This window comes from Rhynchophorus ferrugineus, unplaced genomic scaffold, assembly GCF_030347505.1.
Source record: "Rhynchophorus ferrugineus isolate W39M unplaced genomic scaffold, kcgeb_rfMv2 rfM2, whole genome shotgun sequence".
In the NCBI taxonomy this organism is placed as follows: Eukaryota; Metazoa; Arthropoda; class Insecta; order Coleoptera; family Curculionidae; genus Rhynchophorus; species Rhynchophorus ferrugineus.
In genome coordinates this window covers 51754463-51779473 of record NW_027472581.1, presented here as the reverse complement: position 1 = coordinate 51779473, position 25011 = coordinate 51754463, and the positions used below count along the sequence as shown (strand labels likewise).

The following is a 25011-nucleotide window of genomic DNA, read 5'->3' as shown; positions in this document are numbered from 1 at the left end:
TTAAAAGCTTTTGTAATCTAAATAAAAATCATGTTTTTAAACCGGCATAATTAATAAGTGAATAACATATTTTAAAATATAAATTAAGATGAACCATCCAAATTTTAGCATTGTATGTTAAGTTAAATATTTAGAACTAATTTTATAATATTAGATATTGACGTATTATTTAGACATAACCGATATAATATAAAATACAGTTTCTTGTATTTTCTATTAGCCGATTATAAAGGAATTTTGAGTGAATTTGATTCAAAATAAACTCCGTTCATTAACAAAACAATATAATATAATTTATAAATTAAATGATCTAATGGCTCTAAATATTCAATAGGTATATATATATGTATTAAATTATGTAAATATTTATAAAAATATATAGAGGAATTTATACATTTGTAACCTTCCTAGTTATCTGAAACAAAATGTTAAACATTTTAGACTTAAGACAATCATTATAATCCTTGAATATTTCCTAAGAAGTCAAGTGTAGAAGTGGTAGTTAGAAGAAACAATATCTGGCGAATAAGAATACCTTCTTGATGATTTTTGCAAAAAATGGCTATGCGTTATCGTGTTGAAAAATCACTCTCTCTTTGAATTATTGCCTTCCGAGTTGGAGCCGCATTAAGTGGCTAAAACTAGCAGATGTTTCGCAATCTTTAGCAATTGCATCTTCAGTGTGTAGTAAAATGTATAGAGAAGGCTCACGCCAAGTTTAAACTAAATCGGTTCAGTAGAACTTAAGATATCATGTCATGCGTCTCGAAAAAGATCGTTTCCAGAAAAACGTGTTTAGAGTTTAGTTTTTAGATGTCGTGTCACTAAAACACCCATATCTACGAAAGTAATTTAAATTACGTACTTACTATACCTTTCTAGCGTCTGGGAAAGTTTTCTAGTATCCGATAAAAAGTGTTATAAGGCACCAAATAATTTTCAGTGTTCGTTCTGTTGTGAACTGATTGTTACGAATTCTTACCATTCACACCAGAGTCCATTTTATGAAACAACATGTATAAAATTAGTTGGCAACGTACAGTACTTACATACCAAAATGTCTTCGATGAGTATTTATAAGGATAAAAATGGAACACTGTAAAGATGTAATATAACTGATTGATGTTGCCATCTCAAACTACAATAACAATCGGCTTATGAAATACAATAAAAAGTCTATAAAATATCGAGATCTAGAGACGGTTCACGGTGGTACACAGCGTAGTAGCCATTTAACATTTCTGTAGAATTCGAATAACAGCACCAGGAATGAAGCCCATCAGACTTCAATATTTATACCTCAATAATAATAAGGGCCGGCTGGTGGTTAAAACCTTAAAATAAAATGTTTCTCACTGCTAATCTAATACATAAACAGTATTTCAAGTAACGTTAGCAATCCGCCGCAACAACTTTATTCCCACACAATATCCTAACATTAACCCTTTTTTGATTTATTGACGTATCAAATATATTGGATAAGTTGATGTTCCCCTTATAGAGAACGCTTACTGGCTAGGAGGCTACCAAATAAATTAATAGAATACAAGGAGGAATACAAGGAATACAATACATTATAGTGGTTCATAAAACGGAAAAAAGGTTAATTCTTACAACAATCAACTTATAAAATGCTCTAAAAATTATCAGAAGAAAGAAATATGTATAGGAGCAGCTGAGGAATCAAATGAAGTATATCCGCACTGTATTGATACTATAAATGACAGGTGTAATTTCTTCGAACTTCAAATTAATATCGACTCAGGAGATCGAAAACTTAAATAAGCCTAATTAAGCATAAGTGCTTAATAATTTTGATATTTCAAATGTCTGATATAAGTCATTCAATGCAATGAGAATGCCCTTTAGATTAATTAATGTGAGAATAACAATAATAATAATAAAAACATTAGATAATTTAGAAAATGTTTTATTAAAATAAGAAAATTGCGGAAATACTTTATGATTTATATTTATTTACAATAAACTTACAAACTAAAAATACCTCTATTATCACACAACGAGAGACCACCATAGGCGTCATACAAATTATTTTTATATATATTTTTTTTATAAATGTTTGCAAAACGACTGTGTTTTTTATACAGTACAATTTTTATCACCAATAAAAAACTTTTCATGATAATATGGCGAATGAATTTTACATTTGCTAATACTGAATTTTTATTATATACATCAACGAATTTAAGGTAGGCAAACTATTGGAAAATCAAAGGTATATTTCATTGGCAGTATTATTTGAAATGTGCAAGTAGAATCAATCATGGTGTTTCCTTTTCGTAAGCCAGATTTATGACGCCTCCGTTTGCTACAGGTTTTTCCACGTTCTTTCTGAAACCATTCAAGATTGGTGAACCGATTTGAACTTCCTTGGGTGCTATCGTATATACAGCCACGTCAGGAATAGTATTATCCATGCGCGCAGCATTTTCTTCATCAGTACCGTCACCGTTGAACTTAGCATCTTTTCGATGCTGGATATAAAACCATCTAAAACAATGAAAACGTAAGTTGGAGATCATGAAATTTATTATTCAATAGAATCATTAAATCTTAATAAAACATTATTGAATAGTTAATTAACTTATATTTTAATTAGTTTCTTGATGTCATGGCGAAGGAACAAGCAATGAAACAAAATCTTACCCAAATATGATGACTGCAGGCGTGGTTAAAATACCACCCAGTATATAAAAGGCACCAGGCATGGACTGTATTGTGGCAGCGTACGTTGCACTGTACATAGGTCCATATACGAGTGGCATTAGTGCCTCGCAAGCCCCAAATAGAGAATTTAGTTTACCTAAAGAGATATAAAAAAAAATCCAGTTTAGATTATATGGTAGCTCGGCGATGGTGCAGCAACCGAAGAGCATCGAAAGCGACATTAAACGATATCGTCTCATTCTTTATATTTTACATTCCAGGTAGAGCAAAGATTATTATATTGTATTGTTACAATTCAGGGAAACAGTCTTTAAGCAAATAAATATTTAGGTAAATTCTCAATTTTGATACATACCCAATTCATCAGATGGTACCAGTTTTGAAGCAATTGACCTCATGGCGATGAATGATGTTCCATTGAGAATTTCAACAATTGCGCCTAGAATAAATTGCTTTTTTGAAGAACTCTGCTCATACATTGATATCTCAAAAGGTCTCATCATGATTAATGTATATAGATATTTATATAGGTCTATTTAATCTATTATTATTAATATATCTGATTAATATCTATTTAAAACTAATTAAAAGAATGTACAGTATTTTAATATATAATATTGTAATCTGAAATATAATTATGCTAAAAAAAATTTGCTAATATTTTTAAATTAATTAAATACAGAAAAATAATGAATTAAATATATTCCATTTTTTTTAGCCGAAAAAAGTTGTTGATTTTATTGTATTGTATTTAACCTTACGTTCACTCGGAAGAATCACTCGACGTCAATGCTTAGGATTTTTAATTATTTTTTTCATTAATTTTTTATGTAAATGATAACTAACGCAAATAATTATTTTTAATATTGCCTGAATGGACGTTTCAAAACTTTCGTTTAAAACTTTTATAATTATTGTAATTTCAATGTGCGGTTTTTTCTTGTGTTTTTTTTTTTTGATTTAAGATCTAAGATTCTATTCTAAGATATTTTGATCATCTACTTTAATGCAAATTTGCAAAAATAACAATTTCTAATAAATAAAATCTAAATATATTGTTTAAAAATTAATTCGTTTTATTATTCCAATTCGTATTTTGATTCGTGAAAATGTTCTGTTAGCTGACATGCTAATATGACATGGCAAGTTTTAAACTCACTGATTATGCTCATGGTCCTGTATAGCCAGTAAGTGGTTTTTCTCCGGAAACTATTTCAAAATCAAGAAAATAGTTTGAGCCGACTTGGTTGGCGTAGTGATAAAGGCGAGAGGAAGTCGAAGGGCCATAGTCGCAAATTTATGTTTGTGATTGCATTTGTGAATTTGTGTTTGTGATTTATATATATATATATATATATATATACATTGAATTTTTGTCAATTAAAGTATTTAAAGATAAATATATAATAATAAGAATAAACAATATTTAAAGATATTTTGCAATAATAAATACCTGAAAATAATATTTTACATAAAATTATGTGTTCAAAGCCAATAAAAATAATAACGGCACTAGATGAAAAGTAATATATATAATGGTCCCAATAATTAGAAAGCATATTTATTTAATAATAAGCGTTTAATTCTGTATGTATATTTAATACCGAAAATATTTTTAATGACGTCAGGTAGGTCAAAGTCATACAATTACTCTTTAACTGGTACATATTACAATTTTTCATAATAAAGACCCTACCAGCTTTTTTGTCTGTCTCGTTGATTGAGTTGATTAGTAATTTATAGTAAAAGTTTATTGTAAAAATATTTATATTTAATAAAGGTTTTGCAGTTTAAAACATAATTATTGGAAAACGAGTAGTAATGATCTCACAAGAGCTAATAATTTTTTTAGTGGCCCAATTATCAATTCCCTACTACCATCTGGTCTTGTGGTTTGACAAATAATTAATTTTATTTTTTAATATCTTTCACTCGATTTTTTTTCAGGCAGCTGTGAATGTTGAAACAATAATTGATTTATATAATTTGTCTCAATAATGAATTTCTTTCTATGACTAGCCAAACATATTACTGCCAAATACTTATTCCAAAATGGTAATGCGTCTATATATACAGCCAAAAAAAACTGTCAGTCTTAGTTTGAGGAGCATCAAAATATCTCTAAAACATTCTTCCCTTGCTAGTACAATCGCCAGACCTCTACATAATTTAACTACTGCGCGGAGTTTTAGAGCGGAGAGTGAGGAGTAAATTTCCATTTTCAACATAATTGAAGCAATTGGCGGATGTTGACGTACAAGAATCAGACACCGTGCCATTAGAAACTATTCAGATACTCTACGAATCTATTCCGCGAGTAATTGCAGCTATATTAAGAGTAAATGGTGGCTCAATACCTGATTAATAAATAAATAGAGTGTATCTTCTATAGCACATCTTAACATATAAGCATTTGAAAAGGTTGAATAGGTAAATTCTATACATGTTTCTTATTCTCATTATTGCTATGGCGAATTATCTAAGATATTAATGGAAACAATATATAATACAATCAAAAACAGTTAAAAGCTTAAGTTAGCTTCTAACTAATTTTCATATGAAATACATTTGCTTTAAATCTGTAAGTGTGATATATCCATGAAAGTGTTTATAAAGAAAGACGCTCGAGGATTCGAATGGAACATTTTGTCAAGACTTACTAACTTTTCAAGTTTCCTTTTAGTATAAACGAACATATTTAGTGAGTTATTAGTTCTTTTAAATTACTTACCTAAGTAAAAGACTAGAGATGTTTTCGCAAGGCCGTAAACAAAACTAGACAATATCTTGCTCATTGAAGAATAAATCCCAATGAAACCGTCGTCTATCTTTAGCAGATGACTGAAAACCCCCACAGACACAGAAGTACCTGTAAATAAAATCGAAAAACGGTGAGTTCGATCCGGTGCATTCTTTTATGATAATTTTTCATATTCTTGCATATTTTCATTTTTTTTTTAATCACCAGAAACGTATTATTGCGGTTTTATTATTAGCTCGCATTGAATCTGGATAAGAGCAAAACAATCGGGCCGAACCGCAGCCGTTAAAATGAAGATAATTGATTTCGCACTTGAAGGTTGCAGTAAACGAGTTTTTTTTCTTATTAACCGAGAAAAATATTCAATTCAGCACCGATTGATTCGATTCGATGGTTTTTGTTTCCGAAATTTTGTAAGATAATTGTTATGTAATCAATTATTTATATTAACTTACCCACTAAGTTTGTTATCATGCTATAGGTAGAAAATATACTGAAGTCAACCTCATCCCAGTTGAAGCGGTATCGTGTAAACAAATAGGATACATTCATTTCACCTGAAATTCACATTAATGGTATATGGAATGTGTTAAAAGGTCGTTATATATTATACTATATATATTTGTAAATCACTGTATAACCACAGAAAAATTCTATAAAAAATAATCGAAAGCCTTAAAATACCAAACAATAGGTTTTAAGAAATCAACATTTTTACCGTATTTTTAGATTTTTATTTTATTATTTTTTCAGTTCTTTTTTTTTCAATATTTGGCTCCTTGAAATTTATCAAATGTTTATCTTACGTAAGCTTCTTTATTCATAAAATATTTTTTCTTATGCTATACTTTATGTTTTTGTTTGCTATTTGGCTTTCTCGTTTTTTTCTACTTCTATAGTACGGCGAAGTCGGCTTTTTTTTGTTATTTTGAAATGTCCTAAATACATTTAGCATAAGTATAAGTATATCGCTTAGCAAATATTGTTGTTGATAACTATATTTTTTTACAATGAATATCAATAAAATAATTTTAATGTTATTAGCGTGCATATGCCATGCTTTTTTGTTAAAAAGAGAGGCCAGGACGCCTTTTGTTTTATTTTATCAGAATGGCTATTTTATTATTAGAATATTATTATGCACTGACTCAGTTTTTCTGTCTCTAATCTTAGATCTGAATAAAAAAGTTGTTGATATTTTGATGAAATTTATAAAATATTCATTTTTAAGTGGAAGAGTGCGGATTATCCAAAGTTATCCATAGAGTTGCGCTAGCCAAAATTTTGTGTCACATTTGAAACGTTATGTTCTCGAAATTACTTATGTTACTAATGAATTTAATTGAAATATAGTCAAGTATATATAGTAGTAGTTGAGATTGAAAACACAATAACTCTTTAAACCAGAATAATTAAATTAAGTGTTAACAAGTTATTAAGTTGGAACAGTGGTAAAGCCGACAAGACGGTCCACTGTTACGATAGTCGCGGTTTCGAATCCTGCTTGGGCATAGTCATAAATTTATGTTTGTGATTGTCTTAGGTGAGCGTGCAAAATTCGATAAGGAAAATAATGCCAGTCACGCCAGTAACCAGGCTGGGTAACACCGGATGTCTTCTGGGAGGATTTCTAAGTTGCTCACTCGCCAGTCGGTAGGCTTAACACCGAGCACCGTGATTCGGAGCCCACGTTAAACTTTAGGTCTAGTACAATATTAAAAAAAAAATTAAGTGTGAAAACTGCGTATTTTAAAATTATGTGGAGTGCATCAGTGGTGGGACATCCATAAATACTAATTAAGTTTGGATCTGAAATCTGTACTTAAGTTTTAATTTAGTTAAATTTAAAGTAATAATAATTGTTAACAAAGCAAAGCAAAAATATCAATTAGTTGATTACTATGTTACACTAATATAACACAATCTTAAATATAAGTCACAACTCTCGTATGGCAGAGCATTCAATAACATGCTGAAATTTTAATAAAATAATTTATTATATCACACATATTATAAATATTTATATTTATATATTGAAATATTTGTTCACAATCTTCGAAACTATAAAACTATTCTACTATAAACTATAAATCGACAATCATATCTGAAAACGATAAAAAAGGCATTATAAGAAGCATACCAAGAAGGATACAAGTTCTAAAATTTAAAGTAGACATCATTCCTTAACAGTACATTTCCATGTTTTTAATTATAATGTGTACATTTAATTATATATTTTATTGCCATTGTAATTGCGGATTGCAACAAATAATATTCAATGTTTTATCCATCAAATTCAAATATGTTCTAGTGTAAACAATGTCTAAAAAAACCTAGATTTGTATGTCACAGATTTATAAAAATAACTGATGTTTCCTTAAATTTAAACAAGACTTTTTAAAATGTTTACATATTATTTCTATTGCGATTCAATGTTTTTATTGAGTTCATTCTTAGTTCACACTGAATGTAATAATTTCAATGCAAGGATCTTTTTTAACTACATATTTTTTATATTGAAAATAATATAGTAGATTATATAATGATAGTGCACTTATTCATGTCTAAGTGAAATAAATCCTGTTGATATCGTGTAACACAGAAGCATTTTTCTGAAATTAAAGTCTCAGTAACGACCTTTGCCAGTCAGACACTTTTACTTTTGCGCAAATCTATGAGAAGCTGTCGCGTTATTCAAGACGGAAGAATCGGTGTCTTATTTTTTTCTTCAGTTACAAACGAAAGGGAATCATTTAACACTGTGCAACGCTAACATATAGCCTGGGGCCTACGTATTTGTGAAAGTATTAGTTTTTGCGAGAGCCGTATTTGTCCAACGAGGTTATTCTCAGGAGCATTTACATTGCTGAACGTCATCTATTTCAAATGACCTGAAGCTATTGAACAGTGCCAAATACATATTTTACCGTATTTATAGTCTTGTTATCTGTTAATTATTAGCTTTGTTTTTTCGTGATACCTCAGTATTTTCAATTTTATTGTCGTAATTGAGTTAAATTGGAAATTGGTATTCATACATTATTTGCTAAACTAGATATTGCATCAACATTGCCCTCTCAATATTTTTTAATAAATATTAGATGTGGATTTAATATCCTCTCATTATGGTACTACTGTGATGAAGAAATAGTAAGATCCAAAAATTATGTTATTTACTTTTCTTTAAATTCCTTTTGCCAAACCCAACCCAATTCTTGACTTGACTTCGAAATCAGCAACAACTATTTATCAGTATAGTTTCTTTGTTTATTAATAGATAATACTTCCTGAAGAATAATACAGTTATACATGCTTTAAAACAAATTTCCTAACGTCCTATTGCACCTCAACTGATATACATGTATAATCTACATGGGAAACCAATAACCTGTTCTTTAAATATCTTTACAAAAGGACATAATGCTTGTGATATGTTGCAGTTGAAGAATAATTATTGATGGTCAAGTATTTATGCAGTTTATGCATATTATATGATGTATAAGCTTGTTTCACTAATGTTAGATATCTCAATTAAAATAAGAGGCAATATTAATATGTTTTAGTAGGACCTTTTAAAGTCACTGTTTAAATAACAAGAAAATATAATTTCAGAATACAGTTCAAATTGTCAAATTTTACCAAGGAAATGTCACTTGCTTTCGGTGGCTACTCTCCTCATGTTTTCACTTCAAAAAGGCATTTATTGACAAATATTTGTACGAATATGTATCAATACAATTATTTTTCATAATTTTCTACAATTTTTTTCTACATCTTTGGCAACATGGCAATAGTATGTTTAATAGCATATCATTATCATTAATCCATTTTCACAATTATTCAGCATTTCGAATCCGTATTCCAGACAAGTCCCGTCGATCTGAACAAATATTTATATGAAGACGCTATGTCTGGTAAATATGTTGGTTGCGGCAGATCTTCCTATTAGAGCTACAACAATGCACCCTTCACAACTCTTGCAATTTGTGGGCGAGCACTGTCACACAAGAAGATGAGTTTGCGCTCGGTACTAACTTTTTTGCAATGTAGTTAACAGTTGGTAACCCATACTTCACTACACGTTGCTAATCCTTTAATATGCATATCAAGACTTTATAGCCATAATTAACCTACTTCAGTATCGATGTGGATAGCTATATCAGGATGTAGATAATATCCCACCAAGCCGAATCCGAATTTGGAATAACGGAGTAGCATTACTAAAAGTCTCTAAAAATCTTTGGTGGTGTTTAAGTAGCAGATTCTTTCATATCAAACCAACCAAACTAATGGCTAGCGGGTGAATATTTCATAATTGCTAAGGGAATATTGTTATTCTATATAGAGATATTCAAAACCATCGTATTTAACAATTTTTGTTTGCATATCTCGCACTTTCACCAATACATATCGCCAATCATAACACATGCAAACATCAAATACATACGATTAGTTGTATATACAGCTTTCTTTACTGAATTCAGCCAACTATAAAGTTTTAAATAAATCATCGTGCTGTATCACAAATAATCGATTTTGTTCGCAAAAAATCTATTATAATAAAGGTGTTATCAGAGAAAGGTAGAGAAATTAATCGTAACAGAAAATAATACCCATCTTAAATACAAAAATACAAAATACGTTTTTTATAGAAAAGGTATATTCTCTATAAGAAAGGAAATACTCAGTTCATTTATCTTGAGGAAACTTATATTGATGAATAGCATAACTTAACTAAGAATTGATGGATGACATAACTAACATAACTTTGTGCTCGGTTACATCAAACAATTTACCCAAAAAAGACCAAATTTAAAAATCAACATTATATTGACTCATTATTATTTTATTATACTAACATATAAATATATATATATATATATATATATATATATATATATATATATATATATATATATATATATATATAATAGAACAAGTTTCTTGTTTATACATATTTTTTGCTTTTAAAATCGATTTTTTTAAATTCTGTCAACGAGCAAAATTACTTAATAAATGGAAAATCAAAACAAAAAATAATTATCATTACTCACCATGCATTGGTCCAATGACAACCATCACTACCAGCATCAGCAACATGACTTTCATCTTCCTATTATTGGGACCATCCTTGAAAGCGACTTTAAATGTGTCAACCAGATGTCTAACGTCAAAGAAATCTCGGACGAAAGCACACGACGAGTCCTTTAACACAGGAACGTCGATTTTTTTTGGCTCCTTAACTTTGGTGTAACCGTAATAAATGGCCATGATGTAAAGAACAGATGATATCGAGAAGACGCCATAAAAGCCAATTTTCTTGTATAGGACACCACTCAAGGCAAGTCCAACAGGGATGCCCAATGAACAAAAGACATTTACTATCCCTATTCGCAACGTTCTCATTTCCACGGTGGTGACATCGGCGATGTAACTAAAGACTCCCATAAACATAGTAAACCAACCTCCGGTCATGGCTATAAATCATAATAACTCAACTACTAATTCCATGCATTAACTTATCCGTAATATTATTACCTGGAAAAAGACCTTCTACAAATCCAGCCACCTCCATAGGCAACTCGTAGTAAAAATAGGTACAAACGATAAGGCCAAGAGACGTTAACAACTCTCCAACTATGGGTAATATCATACAAGGTTTCCTTTTTCCCCATCTATCGCTCCAGGAGCCAATAAACATGATCAAAAACGCTGGAAGAGCACTTTGTAAGATAGTTTTCCATACTCCCATCGACGCCACTAGTTGTTGTACTTGTTCTTCCTCGACAGTATAGTTTTCTAGAATATAATGATGATTATTAATATTCCAATGTATTAAAATGCTAAAAAAGCTATTTTAATGGCATCAAAAATACAACTTTAATATATCAAATAGAAAGTATGTAAACTGAACAATAATATACGATTTAAGATATTTTAAAATTTTATACAATAATTTTAAATTATCTTTTAATAATTTATGGTATTATTATGGTATTATGGTAGTAGTTAGTAATAGTTTTTCCTGATATCAGTTATTAGGTATCAACATAGAAGGAACTACACAAAATAACAACTATGTTTATTAATCAAAATAAAAATGACTAGAGACATGTTTTACTTAGAGAAACCAATATTTATTTATTCTGTAATTTTTAGCATCTTGGCAATATATATTTCGCCTAACCGTAATTATGTTTTATTATTAACAATTTAAGACTTAACTTGGTTCTATGTAGCTGTTAAAAGTAGTGGCCTACAGGTAGTATATAAAACAACTATTGATTAGATGAACTAATGATTTACTTATATAGATTATTGTACAGTATTCTATATATATATATATATATATATATATATATATATATATATATATATATATATAACAATATGCAAGTTGAAATGCTTGGAAATTGAAAAGCACTACATTGATATTATAGAAGTATATTTTAAATCTAAAGACTAATATAACCAATAAATGTTTAAATGTTTAAATAACGTCTGAATACATGTAAATATAAAATGTTTTCACATATAACAGGCTATTATAAGAACAAAGAAATTGCCGGCTTGGTTGGCGCAGTGGTAAAGTCGACAGGACGGTCCACCTACTGCTGCGATAGTTGTGTGTTCGAGTCCTGCTGGGGCATGGTCGTAAATTTATGTTTGTGATTGTTTAATATTTGTAATTGTCCTAGGCGAGAGTGCAAAATCAGACAAGGAAAATGATCCAAGTCACGCCAGTAACCAGGCAGGGTAAGACCGGATGTCTTCTGGGATGATTTCTAAATTGGTCATTCGCCAGTCGGTAAGCTTAATGCCGAGGACCGTAGTTCGGAACCCACGTTAAACTGTAGGTCCAGTCCAGATAAACCCTCGTTCGTAAATGAAAACTTTAAAATAGATATTTAACAAGAAAATAACAAAGAAATTCTGCTAATAATGAGATTAGAGGGCGTGATGTAAATTGAAGTAAATGGTGAGACGATCGTAGAGAAATTCAAATGATTTTGACGTCTAATTTCGTCGAATTAAGAGAATTATATATTCTAAAATGCTATATATTACAACGTATCATATAAATATCTAGAAAAGAGAGATAACGCAGAAAAAAAAAATAGGAATAATATTCGATTTAACTGATATTAACACAAAATTATTTTGGATCCATGAAAGAGGTGATTTAGTTATTTGGGTAAATGATAATGTCAAAGATAATGTCAGATTGAGAACACCTTAAATATGTAAGAAGTATGACATGTATTTTGGGTATTGAATTAATTGAAATGGAATTTACTGACATGATTGACTATCACATCTCAGATATATATTAGCATCCAATAGAGTCATTAGACAATACTTCACACTATAAACCAAACCAAATTTGTTTAACGATAAAATAAATTACAATAATTATATTACTCATATTGAACAAGATAAAGGGAAATATCTCAGTCAATAGTTTTTACTCTGCACCTATAAAACACAGCCCTATCCAATCCAACACAGGGTATCCGATGAATATTTATAGATCTTAGAATAACTAAAACAAACAAGCAAAACTAGTCGCTTTCCAGCAAATTGAAGAAAAGCTAGGCAAAGAAAAGAGACGTTAGGTAAAAACTAAAGACAAAAGGAAGCCTATTAGAATGGTCTGGACTCCTATTTGAAAATGTCTGCACCAAAACGTGAATATCTAATGTTGTACCAAATACTTAAGAGATTGTTCCTATAGTGAAAAATATAAAATATATTATCAATGTTGTATAAACTACCAACGTATTATCAACGCTGTATAAACATCAAGGTATCTTATCAATTATCGAGAAAGCGTTTATGAAAATCCTACAAATGAAATTTCAAAGAGCTTGCGAGGACATATACAGTTTTAAATTCCACCAGTTCATAGAGAAACATTATCTACTTTCGATTGTATACAATGGTCCTCACTAGACATTCTTCACTATTTGATGCCTCTTCACTATATTTCAGCAAATTTGTGAGTGAATTTTTGCTAAAACTTCATAAAAAATAAATATCACCTTTGAATATCTTTAAAGCCAGTCACTCAGTAGTGAGCCACATACTCCTTGACCAGTCTTATATTCCCTGATACTAGCGCTATATTCACTGATATAGATGTTGAATTAATCATGATATAATTTGTATCGCAGGGAATAACTTAAAAAACCAAAGTATTAACCACTGATAGATCGCCTGATTATGTGACTCTCGACGGGATCCAGTTAGAGCAAGTGATTAGAATTCACAACTTAGAATTTAGATACAGATTTAGACAGTGAGGTTTAAAAGGGATGTTTAAGACAAAAGGCGTTAGACATTAGATTTAGACATTAGAAATTATATTATTCGTTCAGGAATTGACAATCAGTGCATAGTGCGAAAAAAATTCAAAGGCGCAGATTACAATGGTTTGGATATGTAGAATAAAAGGAGACCGAATTCGTCACAGACCTCTCTCAAAATCGAGCTCTTGAGTGAAAGAAGTAGTGAACAGTTCCGAAAAATACATGGATCAAGATCTTAGTAAGCGATCAGATCTGACCAACATTAGCCGAGGCCATGGCAGTTGCGACCAATAGCCGACTGTGGAGAGATTTAGTAAAGAAATCCTGCCACACCAACAGCCTACTGAGCGGAAGTAGGCACTCTTCGATCGTCGGTTATGGATTGAGCATAATGATGCATTATGTGTTACCAACTTGAGTTTATAGGGGCTTGACCTATTATTTAAAATGGATCAACAGCTGAGTATGTCATCAAAATTTATCAAATTTTTACGGATCATCCTAAAAAATATGCGGTCTTACCTTGTCTAATTAGTATCTCTCACTTTTGACCATTGATAATCATAGTTACAATAATCGTAAATGTAAATGTACATCCATATAAGGACAACATTCGAACATTGTATTTGCAAAAATAGGAGAAACCCCCTCGTTTTGACTCTCAAGTCGGCTTATTTTTATTAAAAGTAATTAACAGAACAAAACATCGAATAAAAATATATTATATATATATAGTAGTAAATTTTTAAAATGTTTATTCGGTTTTGTATTTGTGTTTTGTATTTTTTTTAAATATATTTTAAAGTCTCCTTTTACCAACGAGGATTTATCTCGACTAGACCTACAGTTTAACGTGGGCTCCGAAACATGGTCCTCAGCATTAAGCCTACCGACTGGCGAGTGACCAACTTAGAAATCATCCCAGAAGACATCCGGTCTTATCCAGCCTGGTGACTGGAATCATTTTCCTTGTCGTATTTTGAATTTTTGCCTAAGGAAAATCATAAATTTACGACCTTGCTTGGATGCATGGATTGGAACCCGAGACTATCGCAACAGTAGGAGGACCGTCCTGCCGCTTTAGCACTGCGCCAACCAAGCCGACAAGTTTTTATTTTGATTCTAATATTCCATCAAAAATTAACAAAAAAGGCTAATCAAGAGTCATGCAAATCTTTTTTTAGTACGCACAGAATTGTAAAAGTAATGGTTCGGAAAGGCGTGAGAGATAGTGAACAATAAATTGGGGCACCGGAGTGTCTGTTATTCAATGAACATAAAAAAACAACAAATCACGAGGAGAGTGCGCCGTCATTTGGAATTATGTAATCGCCAAAATTGAATGCATGTTTTTATCACTATATACCAGGTACAATTAAAATAAAATTGGCGAACGGATTCCGCTTGCGAATCTAATAAGGAACAATTAACTAGGGAACCGACGGAATTCAAATTGCTATAATATGTGATAATGAACAAGGCTCCATTGTTATTCTGGTGTATTGAATAGAACATTGTTTTAGCTAATTTGTAGCATTTTTCACAATTGATATCGAAGTGATTCATAAAAAAATTGATATAATTTTATGGTCCTATTTTAGAAATGATTTTATAGTCTTTCGTTTAGAATACAAAAGTTGTTAAATTTGGTTGCAGTATAAGACGCTTTTGTGAATAAAATGTAACTATTTTTCTATTATTTTTATAGCTGTTAAATAAAAATCTTATCACTGATTTACTATAACTCAATCCAACAATATGTAAAATAATATACTTAAGAATAACTTAATACGCACTTTCAACGCCGCATAAAAAAATAGCTTGATAAGAATTAATATAAAAATAAAATAAAAACTCAATTTTCATTATAAATAAAAATTTCAGCTTATCCGGTCAATTCATTTTCAGTTCATTTTTAAATTGTATAGACACTATTTATACTTTTAGCCCCACTGTTTGTATTATTAATTTTATTAATTTATTAATTTATAATTTTATATATATAATTTATGTTTGTCCCCGTCCCATGTATATTGTATAGTCGCGAAATGAAGACGCCCGTCAAAGCGACAAAAAAAATTTCAGCCGATCGAGTATAAAAGAGATCAAGTCTCAGTATCATACATGATATATTTTATATATTCATCATCAAAATCATCAATGCATCACCGATACTCAAGGAGTTGCTGAGAAGTAGAAAAATATATATATGCTGGTATTGGTACCGCAGAACGAATATTAACTAAACCTAGTCATAATTAATGATTGAACCAAACCACACGAACTTGTTTAGTGTATAACTGTATTCTTAAATTTAGCTTAAGTAGATTAGTTTTATTTTAAGTTAGGAAATACATACTGATGCAATAATCTCGTGCTCGCCTTGCTTATGTATTACAATAGAACAATAGTAATAAATTAATTTGAAAATTAAAATTGTTCTAAAAAAATCTGATGTAAGATGTAATTAATAAAAAATATTAACGAATGATTACCATCATTTCGACATCAGATAATTGTGTTATCTTGATCTTCATCCATGTATTTTTCGAAGCTGCTAGACAGGGTAATCCAAAATGTCGATTTTATCACAGAAATCTGTGAGAACTTCGTTATCATTTCATTCTATAGACAATCCCAAACCATTGTAATCTGCATATCTGGATTTGTTCCTTAAGTATGCCCTGTTTATCCCATCTTAAATTAATTACTTAATTTCTATTCGATCTGAGAGTCACATAAGTGTTCCTTAAACACCGCATTTGAAAGGCTCAAACTCAAACTTATAAATATCAAATTGTAACAATACTCCAATCTTGAAGCCATACATATTTTATCGATCACTTCGTTATATTTCCGTCGTGGACTGAATGAATGTTTTTCAATCTCATCTCAATTTCACCTCTCCCAGCCAGCAACAGCTGTTTTAAGACATTTTGTTCCATAACTAGTAATTTTATGATGACTTTTGTCATCAAAATGCATAGTTGGAAATAAATTTTTGAACTTTTGAAAAATATCATATAACTGGTATCAGATTTTATATAGAAATCTAAAAACAAAAGAATGATAATTGGCACTATTTCTAGATTACAAAATGTAAGGAATAACTGTGAATTTCAGGAATAAGTAAATCCCAAGGCTCTTAAGTGTCAACTTTATTAATTGAATAGTGGTTACAACTACTAACTACGGTGGTGTGTACAACAAAACTCACATGTCTACAGTCAACGCGAAAATGACTATAACAGTTCATCTCTTGAAATAACTGCTAGAGAATGAACATCATAGCAAAAATCGGAACTATCTATAAAATATATACAATGTTCTAAGGAGCTCATGAATAAATAAACTAAGAAACTAGGAAGATAAGTATTAACCAAATTGCAGATACACAAATCCTCTTCTTGCACGAAATTTGTTATAAATGCTTTTGATTCAAACAGCGATTGTTGTCTTTATTAATTCTAGGTAGAATTTCGACTGCATTAAGAGCCCCTCTCTAACGGCTGATATAACAAACCATTTCTCTCTTTTAAAAACAACATATAAAATAACCCAAGAAAATGAATGCTATTATAAAATTAAGCATATTAAAACTAGCGACTGGAAACCATTTCGTTGAAACATACAGCTCTTCTATTTTGAATTTATTCTATTAATTGGAACTCTTAGCAAGAAAATAAAACAGCTTAACGCTGGATCACATCATATTTTAAAGTGTGCAGCGAAAAAACCAACTGAATTTTGTGAAAACTTGAACTTAAGAACTACTCCAAAGAGTCGTATAGAAATTATTTAAAATCATAACATATTTCAAGGGCACAAAAGAAATGTGAATATGGAACTACAGCCACGACAACGCCTTGGTTAAGTTCTTCAGGGGATGATACGCGAATCGAACTCATTTTATTAGGTTATGTTATAGGTTATGTCTAAGGATTTTTATAATATTAAATCACAAACTCCTAACAAGTAATGATATGCTTCTAAAAATAGTTAGTATCCCCTAATATAACACTTATTCGGTTGAAAACTCTAACATATGAAAACGAAAAATATGTAATATCGTTACACAAAAGTTGACGGTAATGTTGTTAAGAGATGTCCACTTTTGAAATCACTCAATTTTAATTCGCCTAGCTGACGCTTAACTTTTGTTGAATGCAAAATATCCATAATTTCATTTAATAATCATACAGACATTACAGTAACAATTCCATGACTGGATAACGTCACGTACCTAGGTCTCCACTCTACTGACAGTTCGGTTGGCATTCCCAAGTGCATAAAACAATCCAGAAAGCTTCACTGATAGCATACCTTTTAATTTAAGAATCACAGACATTATAGTAACAATTCCATGACATGATAACGTCACGTACCTAGGTCTCCACTCTACCGACAGTTCGGTTGACATTCCCAAGTCCATAAAACAATCCAGAAAGCTTCAGTGATAGCACATCTGCTATCTTCTCTGATCTGCCCTTCTAGCAGACTTCTCATCTTCATCAAATGCTTATTTTACAAGATGTTAATTCGGTCCCTATTCCTCTACGGACCTAATGTCTACTTTAAGTTTGTTACACCCAACCAGGTGAAACGCCTTCAAGTTTTCCAAAATAAGTTCCCCAGAAGAATCTTAAATGCTCACTGACAGATATACTGACACTCCAGAAATCAACCACTTCATATCTCAAACTTTCCACAAACAACAACTCAGCTCAAGTTCTTCTGAAAACCCGCTTGTTCGTGAGCTGGTGTACATGCTGGGAGCTTAGCATCGCATCACCTCTAACCTCCCCCATTCCAGGCTGAAACGATTTCATAGTCGCTGCAGTCATAACCTTTGCCCCCATGCGAAAACATCTAGTCGTATGTTAACTCAAGTTCGTGAATCTATAGTTAGTTTCACTATCTGTTTTTTCACCGGTTCCTCGTGGCCAATAACGGCTGCCTGATTAGAGGGTGCCACATCCCCAAATTTAATTAAGCTCCGAGGCAGCCCCACATAACCCGGTCCAACTTATCACCCCAGGTCAAGTCCCCGCGACCAGAACAAAAAAATGCATTACAATTAAATCACACAAATAAAACAATCATATTGTGAAATTAAAAACAGTAAAATATTAATTTAATGCAGAGTTTATAAGTAGTTATTTATAATAATTTATAATTTTATATATAGTACGGTTCCAACCTCCGTAGGGCGAAGACGTATTTTCAATACGCTCCAAGCTCTAGAAAGATACCTTCCTTTAAAAAAAACCCAGTATTTTATTACGGTTATTTAATTGAGTGTTAAAAACGCGTAACAGATGCGGCTATCCATCTCTCAGCAGACCTAAAGTGTAGTGAATACGTGTTTACGTGACCAGACAAAAAGACTGCATCTAATTTTTATTAGTGCTTCAAAATTATTTCCCCTTACTTTACAACAGACCTTTTGAAATTCATTTATACCATTTTTAGTCAAAAACTAGTGCAAAAAATAACGTAAGTGAAAAATGAAGTGCGCGAAATAAACAATGTATTTATTTTATTTTTTTATCCTCTGGAAGTAAATAAAATAAAATATTAAAAATCTAAAAATGGCAAACCAGAGCGATTCAACCAAATCACCTGCACACTTTGATATAAGATTATGGACTATAGTAATTAACAAAAAATGATTGAGAAGCTCAGAAGAAGAAATCGCGTAGAAACAAACAATAATCAGTGACTATTGGTTACAGAAACCCATAGAGACAAAAAACAACTTTAGCAGCCTGTCGGAAGAAACTGAAGAGAATATACAACCAAGCCAACCAAACCTAAAAAAGTTGTTCCCAAACCACCACCAATAACAGTCTATAAGGTAGGAGTAATAAAATACATCCATGACCTATTGAAAACCATTACTACGAACTACACAATTAAAACAGTGAGCTATGAAACAATAAATATCAAATTGTTCGAAGCGGAACATTTTAAAGTTCTAGTAAAAGAATTAGAAGAAAGAGACGCCCAATACCATATATTCAGACCAAAATCCGAGAGAACATTTAAATTCGTGTTAAAAGGATTACATCACGGGATGGACTTTAACACCATCAAGGTAGCACTAGCTGAAAAAGGCAACGAGGTCGTAAATGTTCACAATATACAACATCGCACGACAAAAAAACCTCTGCCTATGTTCTATATTGATATAAAACCTAATGGAAATAATAAGGCGGTGCATGAAATCACCAAATTGGAAAATAATATTATTAAATGCGAACCACCACATATAAAAGGAATTGGTGTACTCGCAACAATGCACGAGGTGTCAAGCGCACGAGCACACAAAGACTTACTGTCGCAAATCATATAGATGCGTAAAATGTGTAGGAGAACACAAAACAGGAGATTGTACTCGTAAAGTTCGCGATGAAAAAGTGAAATGTCCTAACTGTAACGGAAATCATCCAGCGAACTACAAGGATTGCGCAGTTCACAAGCAACTATAACAGAAACTCCATCCTGCCTTAAGGGAAGAAAGGCATCAACAAAAACAATCCACACCTACCAGTCTACCCACCAGACCAAGTCAACCAGACATAACTTATGACCAAATGGTTGAAAATGGTTCAGCACAAAATCGAGAGACGACATCTCAACCTACTGACACTAGCAACATCTCTAGATAAGAAAACATGATGGCCAAACTAATGGATCAAATTAGTACGATGCTTGGTGTACTCACAACCGTCGTCAGCAAACTTGCCTAATGCCTGAAACCAATAGCTACAAAATCGCCGTCTGGAATACCAATGGGCTCCAACAACACGCCAGCGAACTAAAAATGTTTGTAACTGAACAAAATATTCACGTTATGATTTTTTTTTACGTTTTACTGACAAAAATTATTTGAAAATTCCTAAATATAAACTTTATCATACAAATCACCCTGATGATAAAGCACATGGAGGTATAGCCATAACTCGAGATGATATAAAGCATTTCGAAAAAGAAAAATTTCGCAAAGACTACCCGCAAGCCCCCAGCATAACCATAGAGGAAGTCCATGGACCATTAACAATATCTGCGATTTATTGCCCACCCAAACATAACAAGGCAGAACAAATTCAAGAATTCTTCAGTACGCTAGGTAATAGATTTATAGCCGGAGGAGATTATAATGCAAAACATTTAATGTGGGGTTCAAGAATAATAACCTCAAACTGCTAAAAGCAATAAAGACAGATAACTTACAACATATCTCTACTGGTGAACCAACATATTGGCATTCAGACAGAAATAAAAAACCAGATACAATAGATTTCTGTATTACAAAAAATATTGATCCAAAAAAGTGTCAGGCAGAATCATGTTTCGACCGATCTTCTGATCATTCACCAATAATAGTAACAATTTCTTCAAAAATTACCATCAAAGATAAACCCCCTTCTCTGTGAAATAATAGAACTAAATGGCCCTCATTTAGAGAAAACTTAGACCAAAACATCTCTCTAAACTTACCGTTACAACCTGAAATGGATATAGAAATAGCAGCAATAAATCTTACAAAAAATATACAGGAGGCAGCATATTCCACGACTGCTAACAGTGAAACATTTCCAAGAAAAAAATACACATATATCATGTACAATACAGAAAAAGATAGCAGAAAAAAGAAAGTTACGACGAAATTGGCAACAGCAAAGGACTGAAGAGAATAAAACAAAAATTAATAGGGCAATAAAGAACTGAAAGAACTAATCCAAATTGAACAAAACCAAGGCATTCAAGAATACCTAGAAAACTTGACATTAATTGAGGCTACAGACTATTCGTTGTGGAAAGAAACAAAAAGGCTTAGGAGATCCCAGCAGCATAACCCACCTTCTGAAACAAACGAAAATAATTGGGCGGGAAGCAATAAAGAGAAGGCCGACATTTTCTCAAAACTCTTAAAAAATGTTTTTAAACCTTTCCAGTCTCAGCTACATAAAGATGAGGAAAATAAAATTACTAGCTTTCTAGATTCGCCATTTCAAATGGATTTACCGCACGAGAAATTAACGGTCAAGAAAAGTTAAACAAACAATAATGAGAGAGATTAATATTAAAAAAACTCCTGGTTATGATTTAATTACTGCCAAAATTTTAAACGAACTATCAGAAAAGGGTTTAAAACTATTAACATTTATATTTATAATGCTATGCTACGAATTAATTACTTCCCTAGTATCTGGAAAGTAGCTAAAATATTAATGATTCTTAAACCAGGAAAAATACCAGAAGATGTGACCTCCTACCGACCTATAAGTTTATTACCGATAATCTCGAAAGTTTTCGAGAAATTATACATAAAAAAGCTAAACTATGTAATAGAAAAAAGAAAAATTATTCCAGAACATCAGTTTGGCTTTCGCAATAAGCATGGGACTATAGAACAAGTGCATAGACTTGTAAACAAAATAAACACTGACCTAAATGCCAAGAGATATTGTTCGGCTGCTTTTCTAGACATATATCAGGCTTTTGACAAAGTATGGCATACGGGCTTGCAGGTTAAACTAAAGAAACTTCACCCTCATCCGGACTATCTGTTACTAAAGTCGTATCTCACTGACAGATATTTTATTGTAAATCAAGGCGACGAACATACCGAATTAAACCCCATATATTCAGGAGTTCCGCAAGGTAGTGTACTGAGTCCAGCACTGTATCTTCTGTATACGGCTGATCTGCCCACCACAAAAATAACTACTGTGGCAACATATGCAGACGACACAGCAATCTGAGCATCCCATGAAGATCCAGTCACGGCATCAATAAACCTACAAACCCACCTGGAGCAAATACAATTATGGTTGGAGACATGGCGCATTAAAGCCAATAAAACAAAATCCACGCATATAACGTTTACCCTGCGTAGAAGAACATGTCCACCAATGAATATCAATCATCGTCAACTCCCCCAAGCAGAGCATGTTAAATATCTTGGTATACACTTAGATCGACGCATAACCTGGAAGAAGCACATACTCTCTAAATGGAAACAACTTGGAATAAAATTATATCAAATGTATTGGCTCATCGGGCGCAAATCCAAGTTATCATTAGATAACAAGGTATTGCTGTATGAGTCTATACTCATGCCCATTTGGGCATATGGAATCCAACTATGAGGTACCGCTAGCAAATCATTCAGCGGTTCCAAAATAAGGTGTTGCGTGCCATTGTTAATGCTCCGTACCATATTTCAAATAAAGTGATACAACGCCATATTCCTCTAGAACCTATAATGAATGTAATTCAACGTGTTTGTGTGAAGTACTTCGAAAGAGTTTTAGTGCATCCCAATGTACTCGCTAATCAGCTAAATATGCGACGTGATAGTGAAGTGCGTAGACTAAAACGTTTATCACCACCTGATCTGATTACTTGACATATGTAGACTTTAGAATAAGCTTTAGATTAAGACTAATTAATTAAGATAATATTTTATACAGAAGATTGCTTAATGAAGTGATTTTCTACATCCCATGTATATATAATATAGACATAAGAAATACTTATTGCCAATAGGTCAGATTGTGGACTCAGGAAGACTAATAAATAATAAAAAAAATATATATAATAATGAATAGTAATTGTAGCGCTTTTGAACATAAGTTCTATAAAGCAATGAAAAGAATGAAATGAGAAATGAATAAACTATGCAGAGGCCTATTTGGCCAGACGGAAGAACCACCACTTACAATCTTTTGGTCGTTTCTTCAGAGGGGAGGTATCGTATGGCGTATTAATACAACATTGAATGTTCGATCTGGCGTTTGGTGACGTAACATGAAGAGTAATATGCTTGCACTATAAGGGTCTCGTCTATTATAAAACAGGATTGAACGAGTGCCTTTAGGTTAAAATAAACGTTGTGGTTTTTAACAATACACATTATGTAACTCATGTATATAACAAAATAAGCCAATAATCTATAAATGCAAATATTTATAATTTATTCAAAAGATAGGCATACAAAAAAATCTAGACAAAATGTTAGATACATAACAAAATTTAGACATGTTATTTAAATTATAATGGAGTATATAATAAATAATAACGTAAGCTGACGTTAAATTAAGTGAAATCATAAATGAAGTATAATTTTTACGTAAAATTGAAAATGTAGTTAATGGAGGATCGCATAAATCATACTCAAATGAATATTCGCTTATTCCCAACCAAACCAATTAATTTTAATGAAATCGTTGCTATTTTACCTTAATATCTACATAATAGCAGTAGGGGCTGAAAATTACTGGCTTGTATAACTTTATTTTCCGCTATGAACGTTTGCAAATCTTCCGCTCTAAATAATTGTGATTATTAACCAAAAGAGTATGTTTTCCCATTTATAATAATTATGTATTTGCCAAGCGACCATGTAGAAAAATGTACTAGTTCTACAAAGTAGGGCAAACACAAGTTATTCTTCGGTGTTATCTCGCAATATGTCAGACATTTTATGGAAAAGTGAAATGTATATTTCATCATTTCGGTGTGTATTATACAATAAGCATATTGGTATTAAAACGCATATGAATTATCATATAGTTTATTACTGCGGTTACACATTATTACTATGATTTTGTGTTTTTAATAGAAAGAACCAATAAATACATAAAAATAAAAAACTAACAATTTGTATCTATATTCATGTTAGTGTCTTCATTTCTCCCTAAGAATCAAAATCGTATGCCATTTTCCTAAAGTTTATATTCTATTCGTATTATATACATTCTCTGTTCTAACCGTTTATGCAAATAAAGCACCATATGAAATATCTGAAATGTCTGAATGTCACTTTTTCACATGGGAATAATGCTCAAAAAGTAAAATCGCAAGCGGTTTTGCATTCAATCACAGCTGCGAAGGAGAAGAAGCAAAAAATGATTCGTAAGTACTCCCATGCATCAGTTTTAACCTATATATCCTATAGCCTAACGAGACTATAAATAGAGAAAGTCACCTACAAAATGAAATTGTTACTCGATATTTTCTAGTCAATAAAGCTCTATTTAAGTACCAATGATCAGCAGTGATCACTACGATAACTCGCATATTGCGCCACCTCGCGTCATCAAATATCGTTTCTTCCCACTATTACTTTTGCCTTTAACTTCTTAACTATAATTCAAAGATGAGATCGATTCTTAGATCGCCCTAAAAGTTAAAGAATTTTTTTCTGTGATATTAATCATGTATCATCATGTTAGTTAATAT

At 31.5% G+C, this 25011-nt stretch overlaps 1 protein-coding gene across 4 annotated transcripts in view; it reads right to left on the bottom strand.

Moving 5' to 3' along the window:
- Positions 1-1914: 1914 nt before the first annotated feature.
- LOC143191182 (putative peptidoglycan muropeptide transporter SLC46) overlaps positions 1915-25011 on the bottom strand; it is a 70996-nt gene continuing 47899 nt past the window's right edge. For 2 of the 4 annotated variants that reach the window (XM_076395998.1, XM_076396000.1), the window contains exons 3-10: positions 10988-11248; positions 10504-10926; positions 7097-7153; positions 5905-6006; positions 5420-5557; positions 3044-3127; positions 2668-2824; positions 1915-2511 (exon numbers count right to left, since the gene is read on the bottom strand). In XM_076395998.1, coding sequence (XP_076252113.1) covers positions 2283-2511; positions 2668-2824; positions 3044-3127; positions 5420-5557; positions 5905-6006; positions 7097-7153; positions 10504-10926; positions 10988-11248 — 1451 coding nt within the window. In that variant the 3' untranslated portion in view covers positions 1915-2282. The remainder of the gene's footprint in view (positions 2512-2667; positions 2825-3043; positions 3128-5419; positions 5558-5904; positions 6007-7096; positions 7154-10503; positions 10927-10987; positions 11249-25011) is intronic. The other 2 variants (XM_076395999.1, XM_076396001.1) reach the window with 1 other exon arrangement.